This window comes from Balaenoptera musculus, chromosome 11 (assembly GCF_009873245.2).
Source record: "Balaenoptera musculus isolate JJ_BM4_2016_0621 chromosome 11, mBalMus1.pri.v3, whole genome shotgun sequence".
Lineage (NCBI taxonomy): Eukaryota > Metazoa > Chordata > Mammalia > Artiodactyla > Balaenopteridae > Balaenoptera > Balaenoptera musculus.
In genome coordinates this window covers 24,054,979-24,081,677 of record NC_045795.1, presented here as the reverse complement: position 1 = coordinate 24,081,677, position 26,699 = coordinate 24,054,979, and the positions used below count along the sequence as shown (strand labels likewise).

At 53.5% G+C, this 26,699-nt stretch overlaps 1 protein-coding gene across 5 annotated transcripts; it reads left to right on the top strand.

Annotated features, from left to right (window-relative positions):
- Positions 1 to 2,645: 2,645 nt before the first annotated feature.
- Positions 2,646 to 25,640, top strand: NOTCH4 (notch receptor 4). 5 transcript variants are annotated; one of them, XM_036868687.1, is made up of 30 exons: positions 2,646 to 2,852; positions 3,651 to 3,732; positions 3,919 to 4,211; positions 5,805 to 6,152; positions 6,252 to 6,374; positions 6,485 to 6,721; positions 6,846 to 7,001; positions 7,461 to 7,655; positions 9,121 to 9,234; positions 10,312 to 10,425; positions 10,512 to 10,634; positions 11,477 to 11,636; positions 12,258 to 12,403; positions 12,812 to 12,964; positions 13,185 to 13,302; positions 13,533 to 13,620; positions 13,981 to 14,134; positions 15,837 to 16,021; positions 17,756 to 18,008; positions 18,258 to 18,370; positions 19,331 to 19,854; positions 20,430 to 20,813; positions 20,923 to 21,098; positions 21,642 to 21,861; positions 22,043 to 22,124; positions 22,219 to 22,357; positions 22,872 to 23,167; positions 23,406 to 23,553; positions 24,084 to 24,181; positions 24,352 to 25,640. In XM_036868687.1, the coding sequence occupies exons 1-30, from the start codon at positions 2,786 to 2,788 to the stop codon at positions 25,039 to 25,041; spliced, it is 5,979 nt and encodes a 1,992-aa protein (XP_036724582.1). In that variant the 5' UTR covers positions 2,646 to 2,785; the 3' UTR covers positions 25,042 to 25,640. The 5 variants fall into 5 exon arrangements, 4 of the variants coding, with proteins under 4 accessions (XP_036724582.1, XP_036724584.1, XP_036724583.1 ...); XR_005021833.1 differs by having other exon boundaries at positions 2,658 to 2,852; positions 23,876 to 24,181; positions 24,352 to 24,389; XM_036868689.1 differs by lacking the exon at positions 5,805 to 6,152 and having other exon boundaries at positions 2,658 to 2,852.
- Positions 25,641 to 26,699: the final 1,059 nt, after the last annotated feature.

Here is a 26,699-nt window from a genome sequence, read left to right as displayed (position 1 = left end):
GGGGACTTACAAGTAGATATATGTCCTAATTCTTCTCAAAGCCAAAAAAAAATTTTAAGTCTATCCTTTGACCCTTTGACTCAGTATTCTCTTCTAGGAATTTAGCCTAAGGAAATAACTAGACAACCACTCAAGTATGTAAGTTCAAGAATATTTATTGCAGCATAGTTTCTCATATTTTTAAAGATTGAGAGCCACCTAAGTGCCGCCCTTACAATAGGAAACTGGTTTCAGTGAACTAGAGTTCACCAAACAGTGGAATACTAGGCAACCATTAAGAATGAAGTTAGCTCCGACTTCCCTGGTGGTGCAGCGGTTAAGAGTCTGCCTGCCAATGCAGGGGACACGGGTTCGAGCCCTGCTCCGGGAAGATCCCACATGCCACAGAGCAACTAAGCCCATGGGCCACAATTACTGAGCCTGCGCTCTAGAGCCCACGAGCCACAACTACTGAAGCCCGCACGCCTAGAGCCCGTGCTCCGCAACAAGAGAAGCCACCGCAATGAGAAGCCCACGCACCGCAACAAAGAGTAACCCCCGCTTAGCCCGCACGTAGCAATGAAGACCCAATGCAGCCAAAAATAAAATAATTAATTAATTAAAAAAAAAAAAAAGAATGATGTTGGCTCACGTGTCTCCTGGTGTGATACACTGAGGACACAACATCACTTCTGTGGTATTCCTGGTCAGAAATGCATAAACTGAAGAAATAGCAGACATACCTAAATTTAGGAACAGTCTGCAAAGTAACTGAACTGTATCCTTCAAAAGTATCAATATAATGAAAGACAAAATCTAAGGAACTGTATCCTTTTATCTTATTAAAATAAAGGAGACTGAAAAGACATGACAAATAAATGCAATGCATAATCCTAGATTAGATTCTGGACCAAGAAAAAAAAGCTTTATAAAGGACATTATGCATTAAAAAAAAAAAAAGGACATTATGAGGCAATTGGCAAATTTTGAACATGGACTGTAGATTAGCTAATAGTATTGTATCACTCTAAGTTTCCTGATTTTGATAGCTGTACTGTGGTTATGTAAAAGAAGGTTCTTGGGACTTCCCTGGTGCTGCAGTGGTTAAGAATTCACCTGCCAACACAGGGGACACGAGTTCGAGCCCTGGTCCAGGAAGATCCCACTTGCCGCGGAGCAACTAAGCCCGAGCACCACAATTACTGAGTCTGCGCTCTAGAGCCCGTGAGTCACAACTACTGAGCCCGCACGCCTAGAGCTCGTGCTCCGCAACAAGAGAAGCCACCGCAGTGAGAAGCCCACGCACTGCAAGGAAGAGAAAGACCCGCTTGCCGCAACTAGAGGAAAGCCCGTGTGCAGCAACGAAGACCCAACGCAGGCAAAAATAGTTAATTAATTAATTAATTAACCTTCTTTTAAAAAAATAAAAATAAAATCTCTAAAAAAAAAAAAAAAAAAAAGAAGGTTCCTGTTCTTAAGAAATTCACACCGATGTATTTATGAGGAAAGGGATATATTGTGTGCAACTTACTCTCAAATTGTTCAGAAAAAAATACTAATGTGTATTTAGAAAAATAATGATAAAGCGTATGTGGTCAAATGATATCAATTGGTGCATCTGAGTGAAGAATATCCTGGAATAATTTTTAGTATTCTTGCCTCTTTTCTGTGAGTTTTAAATTATTTCAAAATAAAAAGTTAGTAATTTTAAAAAATTGTGCTGGCAAAGTATACTTATTGACGTGGAAAGGTACTCAGGGTGCACCAGGCTGGGCCGTGAGCGCCTCAGTGCTGGGGCTGTGCACAGCTGCTGACGACACCTCGAACCACCCTGGACTCTCAGTTCTCTGAGCTACTTGAGGAACTGGGTGTGTGGCTGACCCCAAAGCTGTCCTGGGTTGACTCAAGAAGGTTGAATGAGTCAGGGCCCTGCATTCTCTCTTTTGTGATTTTATTTACTCCAATTTTTAATTCAGTGACTGCCATTCCTTGCATCCCAGGGACCTCTGCGGTGGAGGGAGGGAGACATGGGAGGAGGGGAACCCACACAAACGCAGTGTTTGCTATGGATAATCCAGACTGCAAAATTTAGCGGAGACAATGTTCATTTATCATCGATGACGATCTTACACGTTCCCCTCCAAAAGAAGGCCGAGATTTCCCCCCAAACCAGCCCAGCATCTTCCCCATTTCCCAGAAGGGGAAAACTAACAGCCCAGCAAGGGCCAAGGGTAGACCCAGAAGTCCCCTGTGTTCCTTCTGCCAAGGTGAGTGGGTGGAAGCGTGCAGATTCTCTGAGAAGCATCTGTACTGACCTCGCAAAACAAGCATCCTCTCCATGCAAGAGGAATAGGAGATGTCTCATCACCCCACACCTCTGTTTCCAGGTCCTGACCCCACCCCGCCCCCAGGGCATAGGGCAGCCGCCTTGCAGTTCCCATCTCTAGAAAGGGGAGACCACAACAGAAGGACTGGGACTGCTCCCAGGGGCCCCGTTCCCCCGTCTATCACTTGCACTCCAGCCACACTGCCCTTCTTCCTCGCCACCTCCCCAGGGGTTGTCAGGGACAGAAGGCCCCTCCCTCATCCCCCTCAATGTTCCTCCACTCCGCCCCCCCCCCCCTCACTAGGGTGTCCAGGACATTGTGTGACTCAGGAAACAGCTCAGACGTGAGGTTCGCAGCAGGCCGAAGAGGAGGAAGAAGGGGCCGTGGGAGCAGAGGAGGTGGTTATTGCCTCAGTGAGGGCTCTGAGGGTCCCACTGGAAGAGGCAGGGGGAAATCTGGGCTTGGGCAGGGGCTCTGGAATGCAGCCCCCTTCACTGCTGCTGCCGCTGCTGCTGCTGCTGTGTCGGTCAGTCGTCCAGACCAGAGGTGAGGCGTGGGATGGGAGAAGTGAGGGGACCCACATTCCTTAGGAGGATGTCCAGTGGGTTGGGGACAGAGGGTCAAGCCCCATGCTTTGAGGCGACACCGGATGGAGAAGATTCTCACCCCCCCAAATGGGACTGCCGGCAGGGAGAGACAACTCTGCCCTTGCAGCTACACAGACCCAGGCTATGGGCCCCGTGCCAGGGGTGGTGACCGTAGGGGGGATGGGTGAGAAGGTGCCCACCCCCAGGGAGAACCAAGTTGGCCCTGGAACTGGGGGACAGCGTGCTCTTACAGTCACGTTTAGGAGGAAGAGAGGGAAAAGAGGGACCACCTGCTAGGGGAAGAGATGAGAGGGAACAGGAGATGGAGACACGGGAAGGTCAAGGGCCCACCAAGTCCCTTTCCCGGTCCAGCTGTCCCCACCCCCCGATGGCTCAATGCTGGGCCCTTCCGGGAGGAAATCCCTTCAATGTTTCAGCCATTCACCTCCCAGGAGTCCCCTCAGCCCCCCTCCTGATCCCTGTTGTCTTGCTTCCGAGGGATGGAGCCTGAAGCTGGACTTGGGAGGCCAGAGAATAAACAGGAAAGGAGGGGTGGGGATTAGTAACTGAGAGGCCTGGGATCTAGGGGGCTGGGGAGGGAGCACCACGTGGGGACTAGGGACAGGAGTATCAAGGCGATGGTGGTTTAGAGCACCTGTGCGGGGTTGCTGCAGGCAGGTCCCTCCGGAGCGTCCAGGGGAGGAAAAGTGGAGCGCAATGCTCCCTGCTCCCGTCTCATCCTCATCTCCATCTCTAGGGCTGCCGTGCGGGAGTTTCCCAGAACCCTGTGCCAACGGAGGCACCTGCCTGAGCCTATCTCAGGGGCAAGAGACCTGCCAGTGAGTCTACCTTGTGGGAGTGGGAGACTGGGAAGGGGAGTAGCGGAGGGGACGGGGAGAAATGGGAAGAAAGGAGAAAGGGAGGAGGTGAAGCAGATGAAGGGAAACAAATAAAGGCAAGGGAGGGAGGGAGGAGAGAAAGCAGAGGGCCAGGAAGTAAGCTCTCCTGTCTCCTCCCCTGCCCAGGTGTGCCCCTGGCTTCCTGGGTGAGACATGCCAGTTTCCGGACCCCTGCCAGGATGCCCAGCTCTGCCAGAATGGAGGCAGCTGTCAAGCCCTGCTTCCCACCCTTCCCAGCTCCCCCAGCCCTCCCTCTCCCTTGGCCCCCAGCTTCTTCTGCACCTGCCCCTCTGGCTTCACTGGTGACAGGTGCCAGGCCCAGCTCAAGGACCCCTGTGCTTCCTTCTGTTCCAAAATGGGCCGCTGCCACATCCAGGCCTCGGGCCGCCCACAGTGCTCCTGCATGCCGGGATGGACAGGTGAGCATTGATGGGAGCGGCGAGGAAGGGGGACAGGCAGGGGCCACGGGCTGGGCTGTGGGGTAGGAAAGATGGAACTAGAGCCTGAGAGACTGCGAGCCCTTTGAGGAGAGAGGCCGAGAGAATCAACAAGCCAATTCTTGGTGAACCATTTACCCAAGATTGACATTCACCGACAGGATAGTACTGATTGCTAAGATGTTGAGGTATTTCCAAGCCAGCTGGTAAATAGCTACTGCCACAGCCCCCTTCACACACCACCCTGACCCCTTTCCCAGCCCCTCAACCTCCCCTCGGTCCACTAGCTAGAGGGTTAATGCCTAGCACAGCAGGGGACTTCCAGGACTCTGCATTCTGAGCACCTGAATGGCTTCTATTGTGAGTGGTGGGAGCCCATACTGTCACCTGGGAAGACTGCAGTGGTGGGCGGTGTGATGGGGAGGGGGTGCAGCCCTGGAGCGAGAGAGCAGGACACATGATGGGCAGGGTGTGCTACCATGAGGAAGTGGTCAGGGGTGCCTGGACAGAGCTGCGAGGCCCTGGAGAGAAAGGATCCATAGCGCCTCACCAGGATGGGGAGGGCTGGACCGGGGAAGCAAGGGCCACGCGGCCAGAGAGTGCTTGGGATGTGGGTGCATCCAGGAGGCGGTGGACTAGAGACAAAGTTTCTCAAACTTGGTTAGGCATAGCAGTCACCTGGAAAGCCTTAAACATACCGGTGCCCTGTCCCAGAGAGCCTGCCCTAGTGCATCTGGGGTGGGCCCAGGACATGGAGATTTTTTAACTGACGAGGAAATTCTGAGGAAACTGGGCCTGAGACTGGGTGTGAGAGACCAGCGTACGTGACAACAAGAAGGATGGCCAGTGGCAACTAGCCAGGCCTTGTCCTTCAGAGTAGGGGCTCTGGGCGGCCCCCTCCTCGGGTCCATTGCCAGCTCTGCCACTGATTAGACATGTGACCTTGCGTAAGATATTTAAGCTGTCTGGGTCCTCGGTTGTCGGCCGATGTCCACACTTCATAAGGCTGGTGTGGGGAAGAAAGGGGGCGATGTTCAGGAAGTGCTTACTTAGCTCAGTACCAGCGCCACTGCCGCCACCGCCGCCATTCCCACTGGTGCAGACGGCTGTGAAGTGAGTCTCTCTACCGTTATCCGGACCATTACACCCACCTGAAGTTCAGGAAATCAGGATAAGAGAGGCAAGACGACTGCCCGAGGGCACCCAACTGGCTGGGCCAAGGCAAGGGGCTAAGTCTCCTGCTTGCAGAGGCTGCGTGCTTTCTAATTCGCCACCAAGGTCACCACTAAAGGAACCCTACGTCCCAGATTCTCCCAAGCAGGGCTGATTCACAATACTCCCACCAACAGCTACATGTTCAGTTTTCAGCTTGAAAAATGTGGTCACTCCAGATATAACTCTCCCAAAGAATGATAAAAGTGAGGGTGTTGGAATAGGGCAGAGAGGGTATGGGAGGGAAGGGAAGAAAATATGGAAATTAGACACAGAGATAATCCAGAGTGAGAGCTGGGTCATCTCAGAGGAGCTGGAATTTGTGCAGTGCTAGGAAAATGCCCCCCCTGTCCTCTGCCTCAGGTGAGCACTGCCAGCTCCGGGACTTCTGCTCAGCCAACCCCTGCGTCAACGGAGGGGTGTGTCTGGCCACATACCCCCAGATCCAGTGCCGCTGCCCACCTGGCTTCGAGGGCCACGCCTGCGAACGCGATGTCAACGAGTGTTTCCTGGACCCAGGACCCTGCCCCAAGGGCACCTCCTGCCATAACACCCTGGGGTCCTTCCAGTGCCTCTGCCCCGCTGGGTGGGGGGGTCCACGCTGTGAGCTCCGGCCAGGACCCTGCCCCCCCAGGGGCTGTCCCAGTGGGGGCATCTGTCAAGTGGTTCCAGGGAGAGACTCCACCTTCCACCTCTGCCTGTGTCCCCCAGGTGTGTCCTCGCAGGGGTCCTCCTGCAGCCCCTCTCTCTGGGCACGGAGGTTGCCTCCCATGGGTCCCCTTTCCTCAGCTGATCGCATGACCCTGTCAGGTTTCACAGGCCCAAGCTGTGAGGTGAATCCAGATGACTGTGTCGGGCACCAGTGTCAGAACGGAGGCGCCTGTCAGGATGGGCTGGGCACCTACACCTGCCTCTGCCCAGAGGCCTGGACAGGTGAGTCGTTTCAGCCAAGTTGATGGCACCAGTGGCCCAGATGGTCAGCCCCTGTTCTCCACTCCTCACAGGGCCCCCAGCTCCAGCACCTGTCCCCTTCCCCTTGGCAGGCTGGGATTGCTCTGAAGATGTGGATGAATGTGAGGTTCAGGGTCTCCCTCGCTGCAGCAACGGGGGTACCTGCCAGAACTCAGCTGGCGGCTTCCATTGTGTGTGTGTGAGCGGCTGGGGAGGCACGGGCTGCAAGGAGAACCTGGACGACTGTGTTGCCGCCACCTGTGCCCCAGGATCCACCTGCATCGACCGTGTGGGCGCCTTCTCCTGCCTCTGCCCACCTGGCCGCACAGGTGTGACACCGGGTACAGGGAGGCGGGAGGTGGGAGGTGGAGATGGTACGTGACAGAAGCACCAGGAGGGCAGCTGGGAGCTTCAAGCAGCCTCTGAGAGCCTCGCCTCCACCCTGCCCTCCAGGCCTCCTGTGCCACATGGAGGACATGTGTCTGAGCCAGCCGTGCCACCAGGAAGCCCAGTGCAACACCAACCCCCTGAGGGGCTCCACATTCTGCGTGTGTCAGCCTGGCTACACGGGGCCCACTTGCCACCAGGACCTGGACGAGTGTCAGATGGGTGAGGCACGTCCGCATGAGACCCTCTCTGAGCCCCCAGACAGCCTCTGCACTGAAGAGGGAAACAGGCAAATTGTTTTCCAAATTAAAAATATAAACATCTCGGGGATTCCCTGGCGGTCCAGTGGTTAGGACTCCGCACTTTCACTGCCAAGGGCCTGGGTTCGATCCCTGGTTGGGAAACTAAGATCCCGCAAGCCACACAGTGGCCACGTAAATAAATAAACATCTCTTTTTCCTGAATTTGTCCATTTTTGGCATCTCTGCCTCACATGGTCTTCTCACCAATCCTCAGCCCTCGGGGCCCCATTTAGTCCTCCTCCATTTTAAAGCCACAGTCCCTTTCCCCACTTTGATCTCATCAGCCACAAACAGGGTCCCCACACCTTCCCTGCCACTCTGGCCTCCTCGCCCTTCCACCACTGACCCCTGCGGACTCCCGGATCTTCTCTCCTCCTAGCCCAGCAAGGCCCCAGTCCCTGTGAACATGGCGGCTCCTGCCTCAACACGCCCGGCTCCTTTGAGTGCCTCTGTCCCCCTGGCTACACGGGATCCCGCTGCGAGGCCGATCACAATGAGTGCCTGTCGCAGCCCTGCCACCCTGGCAGCACCTGCCTGGACTTGCTCGCCACCTTCCAGTGCCTCTGCCCACCAGGTACCAGATGAATGGGCCCTCGGGTAGAGGAGACGGGAGACTAATCCCGAACCCATTGGACGTGACCCCTCCAGAGCACAGACAGCCTCAGGCCGGTTGGGGTCAGACAGCAAAGAATGCTTCTCCTCCTCCCCTCACCCCCCAGATGAAAACTCTGGGAAACCGACGGCCCCTGAGAGAAGGGCTGCCACAGACGGTAGTGAGGCTGTGCACTGCTCAACTCTGCATTCATTTCATAGACACCGCAGGGTACACAAACTGGTCCACTGTACACAGAGGCCCATCAAGGGAGAGCAGAGCAGCAGTTAATAAACTTTTCATGCTGCAGCCTCTGCTTATGCCAACCCAGAATGCTCCTCCTAATCACAGAAAGTCTCCCCTGTAGAGATTGAGAGTAAACCTTTAAAATCCCAAAGGGTCTGTGTGCTTGAATTTGGTACAACGGGAAAGGAATGCTGCAAGGCTGCACCTACCTACAAGTTAGTGTTAAGAGGGGTAAACCTCTCCCCAGGGAGAGAGTGATAGAGCCAATATCAGGGAACTGAATAAAACCAGAAAAATAACAGCTTACTTTGTGCCTGAGCATCTTACATGCATTATCTAATCTTTACAATAACCCTATGAAGTCAGCATTGTCACTATGCCCATTTTATAAATGAAGAAACTGAGGCACAGAGAGGTTAAGTGACTTGTTGAAGGTTGCCCAGCTTGTAAGTGGCAGAGCCAGGATTCAACCCCAGAGCTTTGATAGTTTTACCCACTATACTACACAGCCTTCCTAAGCTGAGAAGCATCCAAAGAAAAATGCTGAGAAAACTATCCAGTAATCCAAGGGACAAGGTTGTAGATCTCAAGGAGCTTCAGAGGCAGGTTCCCCAGGCAAGAAGAGGGAGGCAGCCGAGGTCCAGAGTCTGATCCAACTTCAGTTCAGGGTGAGACAGTGGAGACCAGGAGGAGGCCAAAGAAGCAGGACAAGTATGGGAGTGACACAGGTCCCCAAACGCCCTTCAAATCCCCACCTTGGGGATCCCTGGTCTCCCTGGCACAGAGGTCTGCCCAGGTAGAACAAGAGGAGTGAATCACCTCCAAGCAGATGCCCATTTGTCACATTGGTACCTCGAGGACCTCCAGGCTGATCAGCCCTCCCGGGTGAGCCCTGCCTTCTGTGCACAGAGGAATGGCCCCAAAAGGCACTTCCCCAGAGCCCTCCCACATGTCCCGGCAGGTGCCCTGCTCCCTGAGCTTTCACACCTGAGGGGGGCAGAGCCAAACACAGCAGAGCAGCAGGGCCTCGGGTTCGTCTCTCCAACCCACACGCAGACGGCCCCCTGGGAGGGGCTGCCTGCTGGGGCACAGGTCAGGTCAGGGACAGGGCTGGTTCTAGAACCCGGGCCTCCTGGGCAGAAGGGGTGAGCAGCTAAGGCAAGGCTGGCCTGGCTGAGCCTCACCCTTGACCCCTCCTCAGGCTTAGAAGGGCAGCTCTGTGAGGTAGAGACAGACGAGTGCGCCTCTGCCCCTTGCCTGAACGAGGCTGACTGCCACGACCTGCTCAATGGCTTCCGGTGCGTCTGCCGGCCCGGTGAGTGCAGATTCCACTCCACGGTTCCAGCCTGGCAATCGCCCGTGGCCTCTTGAAGCTCTCTCGGGCCAGACCGAGGAGCGCCCCGTTTCTCCAACTCCTTCTCTGTTCTCCAAACTCTCTTCTGTTACGTCCTCCAAATCTTCCCCTGCTTACTCGCCCACCCTCATCTGAGTCCTGCTAAGTCACCCAAATATCCCTCCTCTCCAGCCCTCCTGCAGAGTCCTCTGTACTCTCCCCCTGCATGCCGGGGGTCCCTGGTTGGTTTTGGCACTGTTCGGCATGGATGCAGGGAAAGTCGCCCCAGGCCTTCCTTCTCCAGCTTCACGGGACATCCCTCTGTTCCCTGTTATGATAATAACTGATGTTTATTGAATATTTACTCTAAGCCAGGCACTTGGCTATGTACTTTTCAGGCATTATCTCATTTAATCCTCTCAGTGGTACCACGAGTAGTTTATATTATCATTTCCCTTTTACAGGGGAATAAAGTGGAGCCTAGAGAGGTTGGGTAGCTTGCCCAAAGTCACACGGCTGGCAGGTGGCTGTTTCACCTTTACGCATCACCCTCCTGTCATCTCCACCTGCCCCAGGTGTCTCCTCTGGAAGTCCTCCAGGTTCACCTTTCCTAGCAAGGGAAAGGGCCAGGACTTGTATCTATTCTTTTGATAAAATGTATTTTCAGCATTAGTACACATATCCAGTTATGCCTTATTTATATAAAGACTAAAGTTACCAAGTTATGCTCTATTTTGTCCTGAAATCCAAATCACTATTTGAGAAGCTCCCATACTGAGGCCTTCATTATATAATGACACGTTTAGACAAAACCCCAAACCAAACCATCTGAAACAAGATTCTCTCCCTTGCAATTTGTAGCAATGTTATTTCTGTATTTGTAAAGAGAAGGCTAAATACCAGTGTTAACTCTTAATTTCTTGTTTGAATCCATGAAATCATGCCTGTAAAGCTCAAACATTTGTAACAAACTCCCTCATAAATCTAGAGAAAGTCAAGAAAAGAAAAAAAAAAAAAAGACCTTGGTCATCTCTCCCCTCTCACTCCCAACCCCACCAGGATTCACCGGCTCCCAGTGTGAGGAGGACATCAACGAGTGCAGAAGCTCTCCCTGTGCCAACGGTGGGCAGTGCCAGGACCAGCCTGGATCCTTCCATTGCAAGTGTCTCCCAGGTAAACTGGGGCTCAAACACTGGAGGCGAGAGTGAGGGCAGGGGCAGACTTCTGTGCAGGTCCCTGACCCTCCTGCTGTGCCATAGGCTTTGAAGGCCCACGCTGTCAGGCGGAGGTGGACGAGTGTCTGAGTGGCCCATGCCCCACTGGAGCCAGCTGCCTTGACCTCCCAGGAGCTTTCCTTTGCCTCTGCCCATCTGGCTTCACAGGTCAGCAGGGGAGGCATTGGAAAGAACTGGAGGGGTATTTGAGTCCATTTGGGGTACAGTAGAGGTCACTGATGGGCATTTGAGGATTGGGATGTGAGAACAGAATGAGAATGGAATCCCTTAAATTTATGCAGTGCAAAACCTGCACAACCGTACAGGAGCTGAGGGTGAGTGTTACTGTAGGACCCACATCAGGCCCAACATGAGTGGTATGACTGGGGATCAGGACCAGAGGATGAGGTTCAAAGGCAAGCCATTCATTTGCTTATTTAGCAAACATTTATTAAGTGTCTACTATGCCAGACACAGACACAAAGTTAAGTAAGAGTTGCTATCCTCAAGTGGATTTAAATCTACTGTAGAGAGACCAACAAGTTGATTATGGCCCAGGGACGTGCTCTGAGAGAGGAATGCACAGGATCCTATAGGAACACAAAGGACTGGCCAACCCAGACTAGAGATGAGAAAGGCTGGCTGAACAGAGTCTTAAAGACTGAGTAGGAGTTTGTCAAGACAGAATGCTAGGCAGCGTGTTTTAACTGCAGATAACAGCATGTGCAAAGGCACGGAGGGAAGAAAAGCACACCCCGCTAAAGGGAGTGTAGGACATCCAGAGCTTAGGCTACAATGGGGCAAAGGTCAGAAACATAGCAATTGTAGGAAGGCCATGACAGGCAGGACCCCATGTGTCATTCTGAAGAAGTTGGTATCCTGAGGCATTAGGGAGCCACTGAAGGACAGGTTCATGGGGAGTGAGCAAGTCATGCATAAGAAGCGGCCTTTGGCCCCGTCAAGGACAGGGAGGGACTCTGTTTTCTCTCTGACCCATCTCCCCACCCCAGGTCATCTCTGTGAAATTCCCCTGTGTGCCCCCAACCTGTGCCAGCCCAAGCAAAGATGCCAGGATCCGGAGGAAGAGGCCCACTGCCTCTGCCCCAGTGGAAGCCCTGGCTGTGCCCCAGCTGAAGACAACTGCACCTGCCACCATGGGCACTGCCAGAGGTAACATCTTCCAGGCCCTCCCCATTTATAGTCTCCTCTGGGTCCTCCTCAGCTAGGGCAGGAGAAAAGAGCCAGTGAGGGGTGAGTCTGTAGGAAATGACCAATGGGGAATAGGAAGAAGATGGCAAAGTTCTGAGATCACAACCAATGGGAGGGTTTGACTGGTGACTGTTATCCAATGAGGGGAGAGTTCATAAATAAAGAGGGAAACGGAGGACTAGGGAGGTCAAAGCAGAAAGAAGAGTATTAAATCCCAGGACCAATTCATCTCATCATTCATTAGACAAATATTTATTGAGCATCTACTATGTGTGGATACATTTCCAGGCATTGGGGGAGCAACACAGAACAAAAGAGACAAAGTATCTACTCTCATGGAGCTTTGGTTCTAATGAGGAAAGACAGACAATAAACAAGTTATAGAAGGGATGGATGAATAGATAGATAGACAGACAGATCTAGTTGGAGAAAACGAGTGGGGCAGGTAGGGCAGAAGGGGGACAATGCTGAGAGCAAAGACGCTGAGAAAGGGGCCAGAGTCTCAGGGCCAAAAAAGAAGTCATAGGGGTCTGACCAATGGGGAGGGGAGAAGAGAAAACCCCCCTTTCCTTTTATGACCAGATCCTCGTGTGTGTGTGATGTGGGTTGGACAGGACCAGAGTGTGACACAGAGCTGGGGGGTTGCATCTCCACACCCTGTGCCCACGGAGGGACCTGCCACCCCCAGCCCTTTGGCTACAACTGCACCTGCGCCACAGGTTACACAGGTGAGGCGCTCCCTAAACCATATATACCCTGGGCTGACCACCATTTAAATCAAGGGCAAGGCCAGTGGAGACATGTGTCCAAAGGGCTCTGGGTCTCAGTCACCACCAAGAAGAACTGGGCACGGGCTGGGACTTCCCTGGTGGCCCAGTGGTTAAGACTCCACACTTCCACTGCAGGGGGTGCAGGTTCCATCCCTGGTCAGGGAACTAAGATCCCACATGCCCCACGGTGTGGCAAAAAAAAAAACAAAACTGGGCACCGGCTACAGAGGGCACGGGTGACGTGCAGGAGGTGGTGAGAAAAGAAAAGAGGTTGGGGGATGGGGATGAGGAAGGGAAGGAAAGGGAAGAGGAGGAAAAGAAGGAAAAGGAGGTTTCCTTTTCTCAGACCCCACCCGCTTCCCTCAGGGCCCACTTGCAGCGAGGAGCTGACAGCTTGTCACTCAGGGCCCTGTCTCAACGGTGGTTCCTGTAGCCCCAGCCCTGAGGGCTACTCCTGCACCTGCCCTCCGAGCCACACCGGGCTCCGCTGCCAGACCAGCATTGACCACTGTGCCTCTGGTGAGTGCCCACCATGTCCTGGGGCTGGGCCACAGGAGGATGGAGAAACTGGTCAGGGTATGCTTGTACCACATTTTAAAAAAAATTAACTGGACTCAGTGAGCTGTTGTTTGGGTGGGGAAGTTGCGGGGGGCGGGGGGTGCCCCGTGTGGGGTGTGACTGAGGCCGCAGGCCAGGTTACAGGCGAGGAACCCAACCCCTCACAGCCTCCTCTCTCCAGCACCGTGCCTCCATGGGGGCACCTGTGTGAACAGGCCCAGCGCCTCCTCCTGCCTCTGCACCACGGGCTTCCAGGGCCCACGCTGCGAGGGAAGGATCCGTCCCAGCTGTGCGGACAGGTGAGCAGGGCACAAAGACCCCTGGAGGGAGGGAGGGAGCCCTCCCCACCCTTCCTCTCCATCTCCTCTGGGGCGCCATGCCGCCTCTCATCCCACATCCCACATCCCTTCACTCTGCCTTCCCTCCTGCTTCCCCGTCTCCCCAGTGGTTGCCTGCCACCACATCACACACTCCCTCCCCTTGTTGCCCTGGCCTTCCTCCTACTGTGCCCTCTCTCTTTCTTATCCAGCCCCTGTAGGAACAGGGCAACCTGCCAAGATGGCCCTCAGGGTCCCCGCTGCCTCTGTCCCCCTGGCTACACAGGAGGCAGCTGCCAGGTGAGGGGCACTGAGCCAGGTGTGCTGAGGAGGGAGGGGCAGGAGAGCGCCAGTGAGAGGGCCTCGGGTATTAAAAGGTGGCAGCAGGGAAGCTTAGGAGAGGTATCCACGTGAAAGGAGGTTTGGAAGTCTAGGAGTTGAGGTCTAGCTTGAGATTTGTATGGTTCACTGAAAGGATTTCTGATCCCAGCGACTGTTCTGGGATGTGGGTATCCAAGGAAACCAGGGAGGGTGACCTAGTCCCAGACCATTCAGGAGAGAGTTTTCAAGGTAAGGGATTTTGAGACACTGGCAGAGGACCATCTCTAGGCCTGGGAAGCTGATGCTCTTTCCTGCCTCACGCTCCCTCCTAACCCTCAGACGCTGATGGACTCATGCGCTCAGAAGCCCTGTCCACACAATTCCCACTGCCTCCAGACTGGGCCCTCCTTCCAGTGCCTGTGCCTCCAGGGATGGACCGGACCTCTCTGCAACCTGCCGCTGTCCTCCTGCCAGAAGGCTGCTCTGAGCCAAGGTACTGACCCAAGGACCGACTATGGAGCAGATGAAGAGCAAAAGAGTGTCCTCCCCTACCCCACCCCTAAGGACATCCACACACAACATCTGGACAAACAGTGGACCAAGAGTCAAAGCAACACAGACAACCAGTTACTGATGCTGCAGCTCAACACCCAAGACAGCCTAACACAACTCAACTCCTAGCACCACGTTCAACACAACACAAGCAACACCACCCAGCCCAGTCAACCAGACTCCAGTTGAACACAACCACCAGGGACATAACCCAGTGATCCAGTGTGGAACAACTCAGCACTGTCTTTACCATCGTAACTCAACTAGAGTGAACCACGCTTAACCAACTACACTTAACACACTTCGCCATGCCCCACTCACTCGGATGTTATGCCAACCCCTGGGTAAAAGAATACCCTCCTTGTTCAAATAAGTTTTGTTATGAGACGAACTTAGGAAAGAGACCCTTGTGAGGTTAGGGGATGGCTGATGGGAATCACTGTGACAGAACATCAGAGGATGCAAAACCCAGGGGATGGACTTAGACCATTAGTTAAGCCACTTCAGGTGTCCCCACCTGAAGTTTCTCTTGACTTCTTTCTTGCTTGAGACATTTAAAGCCAAGAATATAGTTGCTTATAATGCCCTGATAAGCCAAAGAAGAGGTATTTCTCTCCATTCTGACAAAACAGGCAGGAGGAGGAGCTTGATTTTTTTTTTTTTTTTTAGTTGGGGTATAGTTGATTTACAATGTTGTGTTAGTTTCAGGTGTACAGCAAAGTGAATCAGTTACACATATACATATATCCACTCTTTTTTAGATCCTTTTCCCATATAGGCCATTACTATATTGAGTAGAACTCCCTGTGCTATACAGTAGGTCCTTATTAGTTATCGATTTTTTACAATTAATTAATTAATTATTTTTGGCTGCATTGGGTCTTTGTTGCTGCACGCGGGCTTTCTCTAGTTGCGGCGAGCGTGGGCTGCTTTTTGTTGTGGTGCGCGGGCTTCTCATTGCGGTGGCTTCTCTTGTTGTGGAGCACGGGCTTTAGTCGCGCGGGCTTCAGTAGTTGTGGCACGTGGGCTTCAGTAGTTGTGGCACGCGGGCTCAGTAGTTGTGGCTCGTGGGCTCTATAGCGCAGGCTCCGCAATTGCGGCCCACAGGCTTAGTTGCTCCACGGCATGTGGGATCTTCCCGGCCCAGGGCTCGAACCTGTGTCCCCTGCACTGGCAGGCGGATTCTTAACCACTGTGCCACCAGGGAAGCCCTAGTTATCTACTTTATATAGAGCAGTGTGTATATGTCAGTCCCAGTCTCCCAGTTTATCGTTCCCCCACTTACCCCCTCGTAACCATAAGTTTGTTTTCTACATCTGTAAATCTATTTCCGTTTTGTAGATAAGTTCATTTGTACCCTTTTTTTTACATTCCACATATAAGCAATATCATACGATATTTGTCTTTCTCTGTCTGAATTACTTCACTCAGTATGACAATCTCTAGGTCCATCCATGTTGGGAACTTGATGTTTTAATCTCTTCGGGGTCAAGAGTTACTGACTCCTCAGGCTCTGAGTGCCCTCCACCCACCCTAGGAATGTCAGTGGCCCCTCCATGGACCTCCCTGCTCACGGTCTGGAGCCCCTGAGCATCCTTCCACCCCACTTAGCTTTATCAATCCCTGTGTGTCTCTCTTCCCAGGCACAGAAGTCTCTTCCCTGTGCCAGAATGGAGGCATCTGCATCGACAGCGGCCCCTCCCATTTCTGCCACTGTCCCCCTGGATTCCAAGGCAGTATATGCCAGGAGAGGGTGAACCCCTGTGAGTCCAGGCCCTGCCAGCACGGGGCCACCTGCGTAGCCCAACCTAATGGTTATCTCTGCCAGGTGAGAGCGTCTAGAGGAGGTGGGGGAAGACAAAGTTGGGCTGGATGTGGGAAACAGCAGTCATGGGGCAGAAAGGGGAGGGGGAGAGGGCATTTTCTTTTCATTTACCCAACACATCCAACCAACCACCAAGTCATTTTACCTCCTCAATATTTCTCAACTCTGTCCTTGCCCCTTCACCCTCATCCCACTGCCTTAGTCCAGGGCTTCGCTGCATTCCACCCGGACACCTGCATCCGCCTCCTAACCATCATCCCTGCCTCCACACTTGTCCTCCTAAAGGTTCAGCCTCTACTCCACCACTAGGGTGCTCTGTTGAAAATATTAAGCTGGCCTGTCACTCTCCTGCTTAAAACCCTTCAGTGGCTGCCCACCTCTTTCACAATGAAGTCCCAAGCCCGGCGCGACCCAGCCCTGCCTGCCTCTCAGGCCTCATCTCTCCCCGCCAACCCCTAACCCTGCTCCAGCAACACAAAACTGCAGCTGACTTCCCTGCACCCCAGACTAGCTCTCTGGGGGCTTTCCTCACCCCTCTTCCACTGGATGGTGCCCAGGAGGCGTCTGCCTCAGGGGAATGTCCCTAACTTCTCTCCAGACTGGGTCAGGGCCTTACCTTGGTGGTTCAGGTCACTGAGCAGGCCAGGAAGGCAAAGCTGGGATTCAAGTCCAAGCAGCCTGATGCCTGTGCTCACAACCACACGTTTGGATAGAAGGCATGATCCTTTAACCACCCTCTTTAACTCTTAAATTTTATTTTTTAACTTTTTATCACGAGCGTTTTCAAACATACACAAAAGCAGCATACTGATTAGTAGTGAACCCCCGTGTACCCATTACTCAGCTCTATTTCCTCTTTCATGAAACTCCTTCCTCCAGAAGTTTCCAAACACGCCCCTCGTCTGCTTCTTCCAGCCCTCTGGCCATTCCTCGGATGCTTTGTGAATCCCTTCTCCTCCATTTTTCTGAAGCCTTCCTGGTACTCCATTCTTGCATACTCTCCTTCCTCCTGCAAGAACTTGGCACATGATACAGACCTCATCAATGACTCTTCTCTCACTAGCAAAATGATATGAAATAATCAGAAAATGGTTAAGGTCATCAGTTATGGAGTCATAGACTTGCATTGAATCCCAGCTCTGCCACCTACCAGCTGTGTGGCTCGTGCAAGTCACTCATCTTTCAAGGAATCAGTTTCCTTTTTTGCAAAGTGAGACTCAAATGAGATGATCCACATAGAGGGTTGTTAGGAGGGTTTTATGACGTTATGTATATAATCATGCAATCAATGCCAGCTGTCTCTCCTCTGGTTGACTGAGAATTTCATGGAAGCAGGGATGAGTTTTAATTTTCTCTGTATTCCTAGAGCCTGAAAAAGTGCCTGGCACAAAGCAGGCATTCAATAAATGCTTATAAATTAATTAAGCGTGACAGAACCCAGTGGATGTGTGGTTGGGGGAAGAAGGTTTTTTCAAAAACGGAGCTATATCTAGTGGCAATGAATCAAAGAGATTGTTTGGGACTGGGAAGTGGTTGAGTTGTGTATTATCAAATAATTGTGTATCATGTGGAGTTGAGATAAAAGGGTTAAGCTACACGTGGCTGTGATGGATGGTGAGTTGAGTGATGCTTTGAGTTGGAAGGTGGGGTGTTTGCAGACTATCTGGAGCTGGGTCCCCTAGAGTGCCAGGATGGGCTCATTTATTGGTTCCCTGTCTGACCCTCTTTGCCTACAAGTGTACACCAGGCTACAGTGGACAGAACTGCTCAAAGGAACCTGACGCTTGTCAATCCCAGCCCTGTCACAACCATGGAACGTGCACCCCCAAACCTGGAGGCTTCCACTGTGCCTGCCCTCCAGGCTTTGTGGGGCTGCGCTGTGAGGGGGACGTGGATGAGTGTCTGGACCAGCCCTGTCACCCCACAGGCACTGCAGCCTGCCACTCTCTGGCCAATGCCTTCTACTGCCAGTGTCTGCCTGGACACACAGGTAAGGTCTGAGAGAGGGGGTATGGGCATTTCTGGGCACAGCTGAATTGACCATGGAAACCCAGACAATCCCCGCCCGTGGGGCAGCCTAGTCATCTGGTCCATCCCCCTGCCTCTACGCCCCACGCCAGAGAACATGCCCACCACCCCTTTGCCTGTGCGGCTAGTGCTGGGCCGTCTCCCAGGAATGAGCTCGGAAGGAGGCAGCGACTGAAACAGAGTGTTATGTTTAACCCCACCCCTGCCACAGGCCAGCGGTGTGAAGTGGAGCTAGACCCCTGCCAGAGCCAGCCCTGCTCCCATGGAGGGTCTTGTGAGGCCACAGCAGGACCACCCCCAGGATTCACCTGCCACTGCCCCCAGGTGAGTGACCACAAAGCTGCTTTCTCTGTTGCCCCCAACGCTGACGCAAGGTGAGAATGCCTGAGCCAGGAACCTGGGGGAGCACTGGAGTGGGAATTATTGGAGAAAGCCATCTCAGGTCCACAGTGGTACGTGGTTCTCAGCAGCAGTCGTGGGGAAAGGCAGGATCAGGTGGTAGCATGAATGGAACTTTCAGAAATCATGGGATTTGGGAAGGTCCCCAAGGCCAGCTGGGTGAGCTTGGATAAGTTCTTTTAACTCCATGTGTGTATTTGTTTATAGACCTCAGATGCATGAAAGTGGGTTAATCTTAAGCCTTGGTTCATGATACACGAACATACAAACTAACATTAGTTTATGTACTGCCTTCTTTTAATTATCCTTACAAGATAACACCCATGAACCTAAAACAAGAATTACAACATTAATAATAACTTTCATGTACTTATGTCCTCCTGTATGCTGTTCCCCTTCCAGAGGAAGAGAAGTACATAATCCTATCTCCAAGGATCAAGATAATGTAGTATTAGTTCAATTACTATTACTCTATTAACAGTTTCGTCTTCCAGGACTCACATCATGATGACAGTTCACCCATGTTTTTTTGTTTTTTTTTTTTAAATTGGCATATAGCTGATTTACAACGTTGTGTTAGCTTCAGGTGTACAGCAAAGTGATTCAGTTATACATGTACATATATTCATTCTTTCACCCACATTCTTGCGAACAGCTGTGGTTCATCCATTCTCCCCACTATGCAATATGTCATTGTGTGAAAAAAAAAAAAAGGGAGACATGATTTCAACTACTGTAAAATGATGAATTTGATATTCTCTGAGGCCCCTTCCAGATATGAGAATCTAGGACCCTCTGAGTTATCTTAATGCAGGGGTTAGCTTAAGGGGAGGCAGGGAGAATAATACAAGGTCCTTCCCCCAATCTCTCTCCTCCTCTCCGCAGGGTTTTGAAGGCCCCACCTGCAGCCACAGAGCCCCCTCCTGCGGTCTCCATCACTGCCACCACGGTGGCCTGTGTCTGCCCTCCCCCAAGCCTGGATTCCCACCCCGCTGTGCCTGCCTCAATGGCTATGGGGGCCCTGACTGCCTAACCCCACCCGCTCCTCCAGGCTGTGGCCCTCCTTCTCCATGCCTACACAATGGCAGCTGCTCAGAGACCCCTGGGCTGGGGGGCCCAGGCTTTCGATGCTCCTGCCCTCCCAGCTCTCCAGGGCCCCAGTGTCAGAGGCCTGGAGCAAAGGGATGTGAGGGCAGAAGTGGAGATGGGGCCTGCGACGCTGGCTGCAGCGGTCCAGGAGGAAATTGGGATGGTGGGGACTGCTCCCTGGGGGTCCCAGACCCGTGGAAGGGCTGCCCCTCCCATTCTCGGTGCTGGCTTCTCTTCCGGGATGGGCAGTGCCATCCGCAATGTGACTCTGAAGAGTGTTTGTTTGATGGCTATGACTGTGAGACTCCTCCAGCCTGCACGTGAGTCTGAAACCCTGATGGGCTGGGCGGGGGCAGGGTGAGGGCAGAAGGAAGGACATAGATGTCTCTCGAGTTACAGCATGACCACAGCCTCAAGCTTCAGGGAATTTCCACCCTAATAACCATTGCTAATTAGGGGTATAAGACGCTAGACTCCAACCCAGAGGAATGGGGCAGCATGAATATTTAATGTGGGGACCAAGAAAGAGGGCACTGCCTCTTTCAGAGCTACCCTCTGAGAGCTGTGGGATCTCTGGCCTCAAGCTTCTCTCTCTAAGCCCTGTTGCCATGGAGTATCTCCCCTAGCAACCAGCATCCCTGAGGGAAAAGGGCTTCCCTTCAGGGAGACAGGAGTTTGGGAGGGTAGAGAGTGGGGACAGTGTTAGGAAACAAAGGTGTCAGTAGACATTAGGGTGTCTGGACTACCTACCACCCAGGGTCTAAGCCCATTACTCCAGAGCTGCCCCCACTTAGCAACCAGAGCCCTAGAGGCTGTGGAATATCAGGGATCCTCTCTGGGATGAGGAAGTCAGGTTTCTTTTGGGGTCCTGAGTCCCCGTCTCCTCAACCCACAGTCCAGCCTATGACCAGTACTGCCGTGATCACTTCCACAATGGACACTGTGAGAAGGGCTGCAACACTGCAGAATGTGGCTGGGATGGGGGCGACTGCAGGCCCGAAGATGGGGATTCGGAGTGGGGGCCCTCCCTGGCCCTGCTGGTGGTGCTGAGCCCCTCAACCCTGGACCAGCAGCTGCTTGCCCTGGCCCGGGTGCTGTCCCTGACTCTGAGGGTAGGGCTTTGGGTAAGGAAGGATAGTGATGGCAGGAACATGGTGTACCCCTATCCTGGAGCCCAGGCCGAAGAGGAGCTAGGAGGAACCCTAGACCCCTCTCACCATGAGAGAGCAGCCCCTCAAACACAGCCTACAGGCAAGGAGACGGACTCCCTCAGCACTGGGTAAGAAGGCTGGGAGGCGGGGGAGAGGGGGCAGACATTAGTTTTTTAACCAGCAGAGAGAAGGGAACCAGGGACCAACCGAAAGGTCTCTGAGGTGTCTTCCCCGCAGGTTTGTGGTGGTGATGGATGTGGACTTGTCCCGCTGTGGCCCCGACCATCCTGCATCCCGCTGTCCCTGGGACCCTGGGCTCCTGCTCCGCTTCCTTGCTGCGATGGCCGCAGTGGGGGCCCTGGAGCCCCTACTGCCAGGACCCCTGCTGGCTGCCCACCCTCGTGCAGGCACCGGTAGGTGGCCCCATCACTTCCCCTGAGTTTGCTCCCAGGCCAGCTTTCAGGCCAGCAACCAGCAATGAAGTCAAATGAAACAGAAGCACTGGAACCCCAAATGTTCTTTGTGGAGACTTACCTTTGTTAACCTTCTTCTCCAGCTAGATCTCCTCATGGCCCATTTGCTCTGCAATCTCCTTTACTTCCCTCAGTACTTTATTCTAACCTCTATCACAGACCGCCCACAAACCTTGGGTTCTGGTCTATTCTACTAAGCCGAGAGTATCCAACCATCCCCGTATCAAACAATTCACAGCACATGAAAGAATAATAGCTCTTATATACCACTTACTATGTGCCAGGCCTCGCTCTAAGCATTTTACAGTATTAACTTATTTAATCCTCCCAATGACCCCTATGAGGCAAGTACTATTATTATTCCCATTTTACAGTTGAGGAAACTGAGGCAAAAAGAGGTTACTGCACTTACCCAAAGGTCTCACCAGAGTACCCAGCCTCACCAGGAATGGCCTCTTCTTCTGACTGTGTCTCTTCCACCAGAGCCCCCCGCCAACCAGCTTCCCTGGCCTGTACTGTGCTCGCCGGTGGCCGGGGTGCTTCTCCTGGCCCTCGGGGCTCTTCTCGTCCTCCAGCTCATCCGCCGGAAGCGCCGAGAGCATGGGGCCCTCTGGCTGCCCCCTGGGTTCACTCGAAGGTCTCAGACTCAGCCAGTTCCCCGCCGACGCCGGCCCCCCCTGGGCGAGGACAGCATCGGCCTCAAGTGAGAGTGAGAAAGAACTGGGGCTCAGGGAGGGGACTCGTTCCTGTGGAGATATATTTATGATCAGAAGCGATAAGAGATGCTATGCAGAAGTTGAAGACACGGGAAGGGGAGAGGGGTGGGAAGCCTGCTGGAAATCTTAGGGACCCTGAAGGTCCTCTACCCACCCACCCCCTTCCAGGGCACTGAAACCAGAGGCAGAAGTTGATGAGGATGGAGTTGTGATGTGCTCAGGCCCCAAGGAAGGAGAAGAGGCGGACCAGGTGAAAGCACTGGGGCAGGAATGGTCCTAAAGTGATGGAGGGCTTGAAGGGACAAGTCAACCTTCCTTCACTGATCCTTGTTCTGATCCTCAAGGTTGAAGAAATGGCCTCACCCTCCAAGTGCCAGCTCTGGCCTCTGAGTAGTGACTGTCAGGAGCTCCCCCAGGCAGCCATGCTGACTCCTCCCCAGGACTCTGAGATGGATGTCCCTGATGTGGACACCCGTGGACCTGGTATGTGAGCCAACCCAGACTAAGAAAATGAAAACTCCCTTTGACCCTTTTAGAATCAGAAAGTCCTTTGATATCAGAACTGGAGAAAGTAATACTAGAGTGAGTGCTTCAAACAGCCATTCTCAAAGAGTGGTCCCAGGACAGAAAAATCAGCATCACCAGGGAAATTGTTAGAAATATAAATTCTCAGGTTCCACTCCAGAGCTACTGATTCAGAAATTCAAAATATTGGGGAATCTGTGTTTTAACAAGCTCCGCAGGTGAGTCTGATCCAGGACTCAAGTTTGAGAATCACTGCCCTAGAATGTTAGAGTATTAAGGCCTGATGCTTCCTTTTACAGATGAGGAAACCAAAGCCCAGAGAAAAATAAAGTAGAAAGTCACTTGACTAAAGCCACAGAAAATCAAGAACCCAAGCTGGGCTTCCTGACACCTCAAGCTGTGATTCTCCCTGAGCCTCCATGTTCTCCCCCTTCCCCAGTTGTCTCCCATTCTTCATGTCTCTCACCCACAGATGGGGTGACACCCCTGATGTCAGCAGTCTGCTGTGGGGGAGTGGAGTCCAGGACCTATCAGGAGACATGGTTGGGAAGCCCTGAGCCCTGGGAACCTCTGCTGGGTGGAGGGGCCTGTCCCCAGGTTCACACCGTGGGCACTGGGGAGACCCCCCTGCACCTGGCTGCTCGATTCTCCCGGCCAACCGCTGCCCGCCGCCTCCTTGAGGCAGGAGCCGACCCCAACCAGCCAGACCGGGCAGGGCGCACCCCCCTTCACACCGCTGTGGCTGCTGATGCTCGGGAGGTTTGCCAGGTCAGTGCCCACTGGGGTTGCTAAAGGAAACGGGGCAAACTTGCAAGTAAGGCTGGGCAATAGCATCCTCTGGGTTTGGCAGAGAGGAAGGTGATGTGAGACTGGGGACTGAAAGAGAAACAAGAACAGATGGATGAATGTGGATTGGGAGGTGGTTAACAGTGTGAGGGACCTTAGCTAGCAGTCTAGATATACCAGAGGTCACTGGCCCTCTCTGCCGCCCCCCACCCCGCCCCAGCTCTTACTCCGCAGCAGACAGACTGCAGTAGATGCGCGGACAGAGGATGGGACCACAGCCCTGATGCTGGCCGCCAGGCTAGCTGTTGAGGACCTGGTTGAAGAACTGATTGCAGCCCAAGCAGATGTGGGGGCCAGAGACAAATGGGGTATGGATCTGGGGAAGTTGATGTTGTGCTATCAAGAAGTTGAGCAAATGGGGTGTGAGATAAGATGCAGAAAAGGGGGGTCAGCAGAGGGACCAACTGGAAGCTGGGTCATTCCCTCCCACCCTGCTGTCAAGGTGGTAAATCTGCAGTGTGGTGGCAGTAGGCAGCACGTGAGTCTTCCCTCATCATCCTCAAACACACACACACACACACACACACACACACACTACCCTAGTCCACTGGGAACTAGGATGGGGGAAGAGTGTGAGAAGGAAGGGGGTCTCGTGGGAGGTACGTGATCTGCCGGTCCCATCGACCCCAGAACAATGCCCCATTGTCCCTCCCGCGCGCCGGTGACGTCACTGGAGCAACGCTTCCTGCAAGCCGGCGGTCACCCGGGCAACGCTTCCGCCTTGGAGGGACCCGGCGGGCTGAATAGCCCTTTCCCCAAGTCCAGAATCCGTGGGAAACAGGAACCCAGGCGTCGGGCCCCCAGCCTCCGGGTAACAACCTCTCACGTGGTGCCCTAGGAAAAACCGCGCTGCACTGGGCCGCCGCCGTGAACAACGCCCGGGCCGCCCGCTCCCTTCTCCAGGCTGGAGCCGATAAAGACGCACTGGACGGCAGGGTTAGACCGGGTAGCGGGCGCCCCCCACAATTAAGCTGACGCGGTAGAGGTGCAAAGCGCCGGAACTCCGAAAAACCTGAAGGGGGAGGGACCACCGGTCAAGTAGGAGGGCCAGTCCTGTGGGCGTGGCCTTCCCTGACCGCCCCCCCTGGCTGTTTCCTCCCGGGCAGGAGCAGACGCCGCTGTTCCTGGCGGCCCGAGAAGGAGCCATGGAGGTAGCCCAGCTGCTGCTGGGGCTGGGAGCCGCCCGAGGGCTGCGGGACCAAGCCGGGCTAGCTCCCGGGGACATCGCCCGCCAGCGCAACCACTGGGATCTGCTGACGCTGCTGGAAGGGGCGGGACCACCGGAGGCTCGTCACAAAGCCACGCCGGGCCGCGGCGCCGGCGCCTTGCAGCGCGCGCGGACCGCATCAGGAAGCGTGCCCCCGCGTGGGGGCGGGGCTCAGCCGCGCTGCCGGACGCTGTCAGCCGGAGCCTATCCTCAAGCCCGGACTTTGTCCGTAGACTTGGCCGCCCATGGGGGCGGGGCCTATTCGCACTGCCGAAGCCTATCGAAAGGAGCAGGAGAAGGCCCGCCCCTCCGAGGCCGTAGGTTTTCTGCAGGCATGCGCGGACCTCCGTCCAACCCTGCAATAGTGCGAGGAAGATCCGGGGTCGCGGCCGGGGGCGGGGGTGTGGCCTCAGCTGTTGACTGGCCCTGCGATTGGGTGGCTCTAGGAGCCTGCGGTCCCGCCTCCAACACTCCAATCCCGCCTCCTTGCCTTACTCCGTCCCCTGAGCGGGGATCCCCTCAAGTTGCATGGGGTCCCCCAGCCCACCAAGTAATACCCTTAAATGCGGGAGGCGAGGGTCAGAAATAAAAGGCTGCATGTCAGGGAGGGATTCTAAAAGTGAGTACTCATTAAATGACAAGCAGTATGGAAGGCCTCCAGATTTTAAAATCCTTGAGCCTCAAAAGTGAGGGGTCATGAGTGTAGTGTCTCTCCCAAAATGGTGTATGCCACATCGTCTTCCACGTGGAGAAACTGCAGCCCTGGAAAGAGAGTTCGGGGTGCTGGGATGAAGCAGGCCCAGCCTCTCTCACAGAAAATAAGGATGAGGTGTTACAGGAGGATGGAGTGGAATGGGAGAAGTACCCCTGAACCAAGAACTGCAGACAGATAGAATGTAAGATGTTCTTTCCTGTACATTGTTCCCAAAGGGAGCCTCTATCGCCTGTAACCCCCACTACCCACAAACGGCTGACAGATATTTATTGAGCACCTGCTGTGCGCCAGGCACTGTGTAGGCACAGAAGGCAGGGCCAAGGGTCACTCCAGCTGATGACTCCTTGCATCCTCCCCACCTCACCCCACCCCCAAACAAACCACTGCAGGGATGAAGTGCCACTCTTCTAGCCACCACTATATCTAAGAACCCCAAGTCTGTCACCCCATAATAAAGCTGATTTGAAGTGTTACCATCTTTTGGAGGGGTTGGGGAATGGAAAAAACACGAGGTTGACTGCAGAGTGTTTTCAGAATTTTGTGCCCTAGGTTCAACATTTGGATGGAAGCTTTCAGTATAGTTTTAAGAGCAGGAATAAGTAGATTTGGGGTCCTGTGTTAACTTAGGGTATCATCTAAAGGCAAGCGTCTCTAGTAGCCCAATGAGAAACCACACACACTAAACCATGCATACCCTTTGTCCCTCTTCCAAGGGCATTTTTTATAGCCACTGGGGAGATTCCTGAGGCCTCATGTAGAGGGAGATGGAGAGAGCATCTCAAACTTTAGCCACCATTCAGCAATATGGTTATACCTCTTTCATGGCAATAGACCTGAGACACGGAGACATGAAGCATATTGAAAACTAATAATAACTACCATTTATGAGCATTCACTATGTGCCAAATGCTTTATCACATTTGATCCTCATATCAACGCTATTAAAAAAAAACCTCCATTTTACTCTTTCAGAAACTGAGGCACAGAGATTGTATTTGCCCAAGATTGCAAAGCATTAAGTGGCAGAACCTGACCTCTTCATCATATTTCATGCTCAAAGTCACTCAGCTAACATGACAGGCTGCCATTTAGAGGTCCCAAATGTCTCTGTCCTGTTCCCACCTTGGTGCCAGCTAGCCTGACCAGCATTGATCAAAGACCAAGCCAGGTTGTGGTCCTCTCCCTTTTCCACTTCATGACGAGAGGAAAGCTTCCCCTGCATCTCTTACATTTGGTGCATATTTTGTGCCCTAAATAGACTCTAAGCACATATAGGGCAATGATAACTATTCAACACATATTTGTTAGACACAGTGCTAGGGGTATAGGTATGTTTGAGGGCCTGACATCCTTGGATCTGAGGCCTCTGCTTCCCACTGGAAACATGCCCCGCCCCAACCCAATAAGTCTGAGGGAAGCTGGGAAGCAGGGGGCAGGTCCTTCTTAGGGAAGGTACCTGGGGTAAGGAGTGGGGGTGTGGGGGGGATTCTGAGGAGTGAAACCACTTCCTCTGTAGCTAGTTCCTGTGTTGA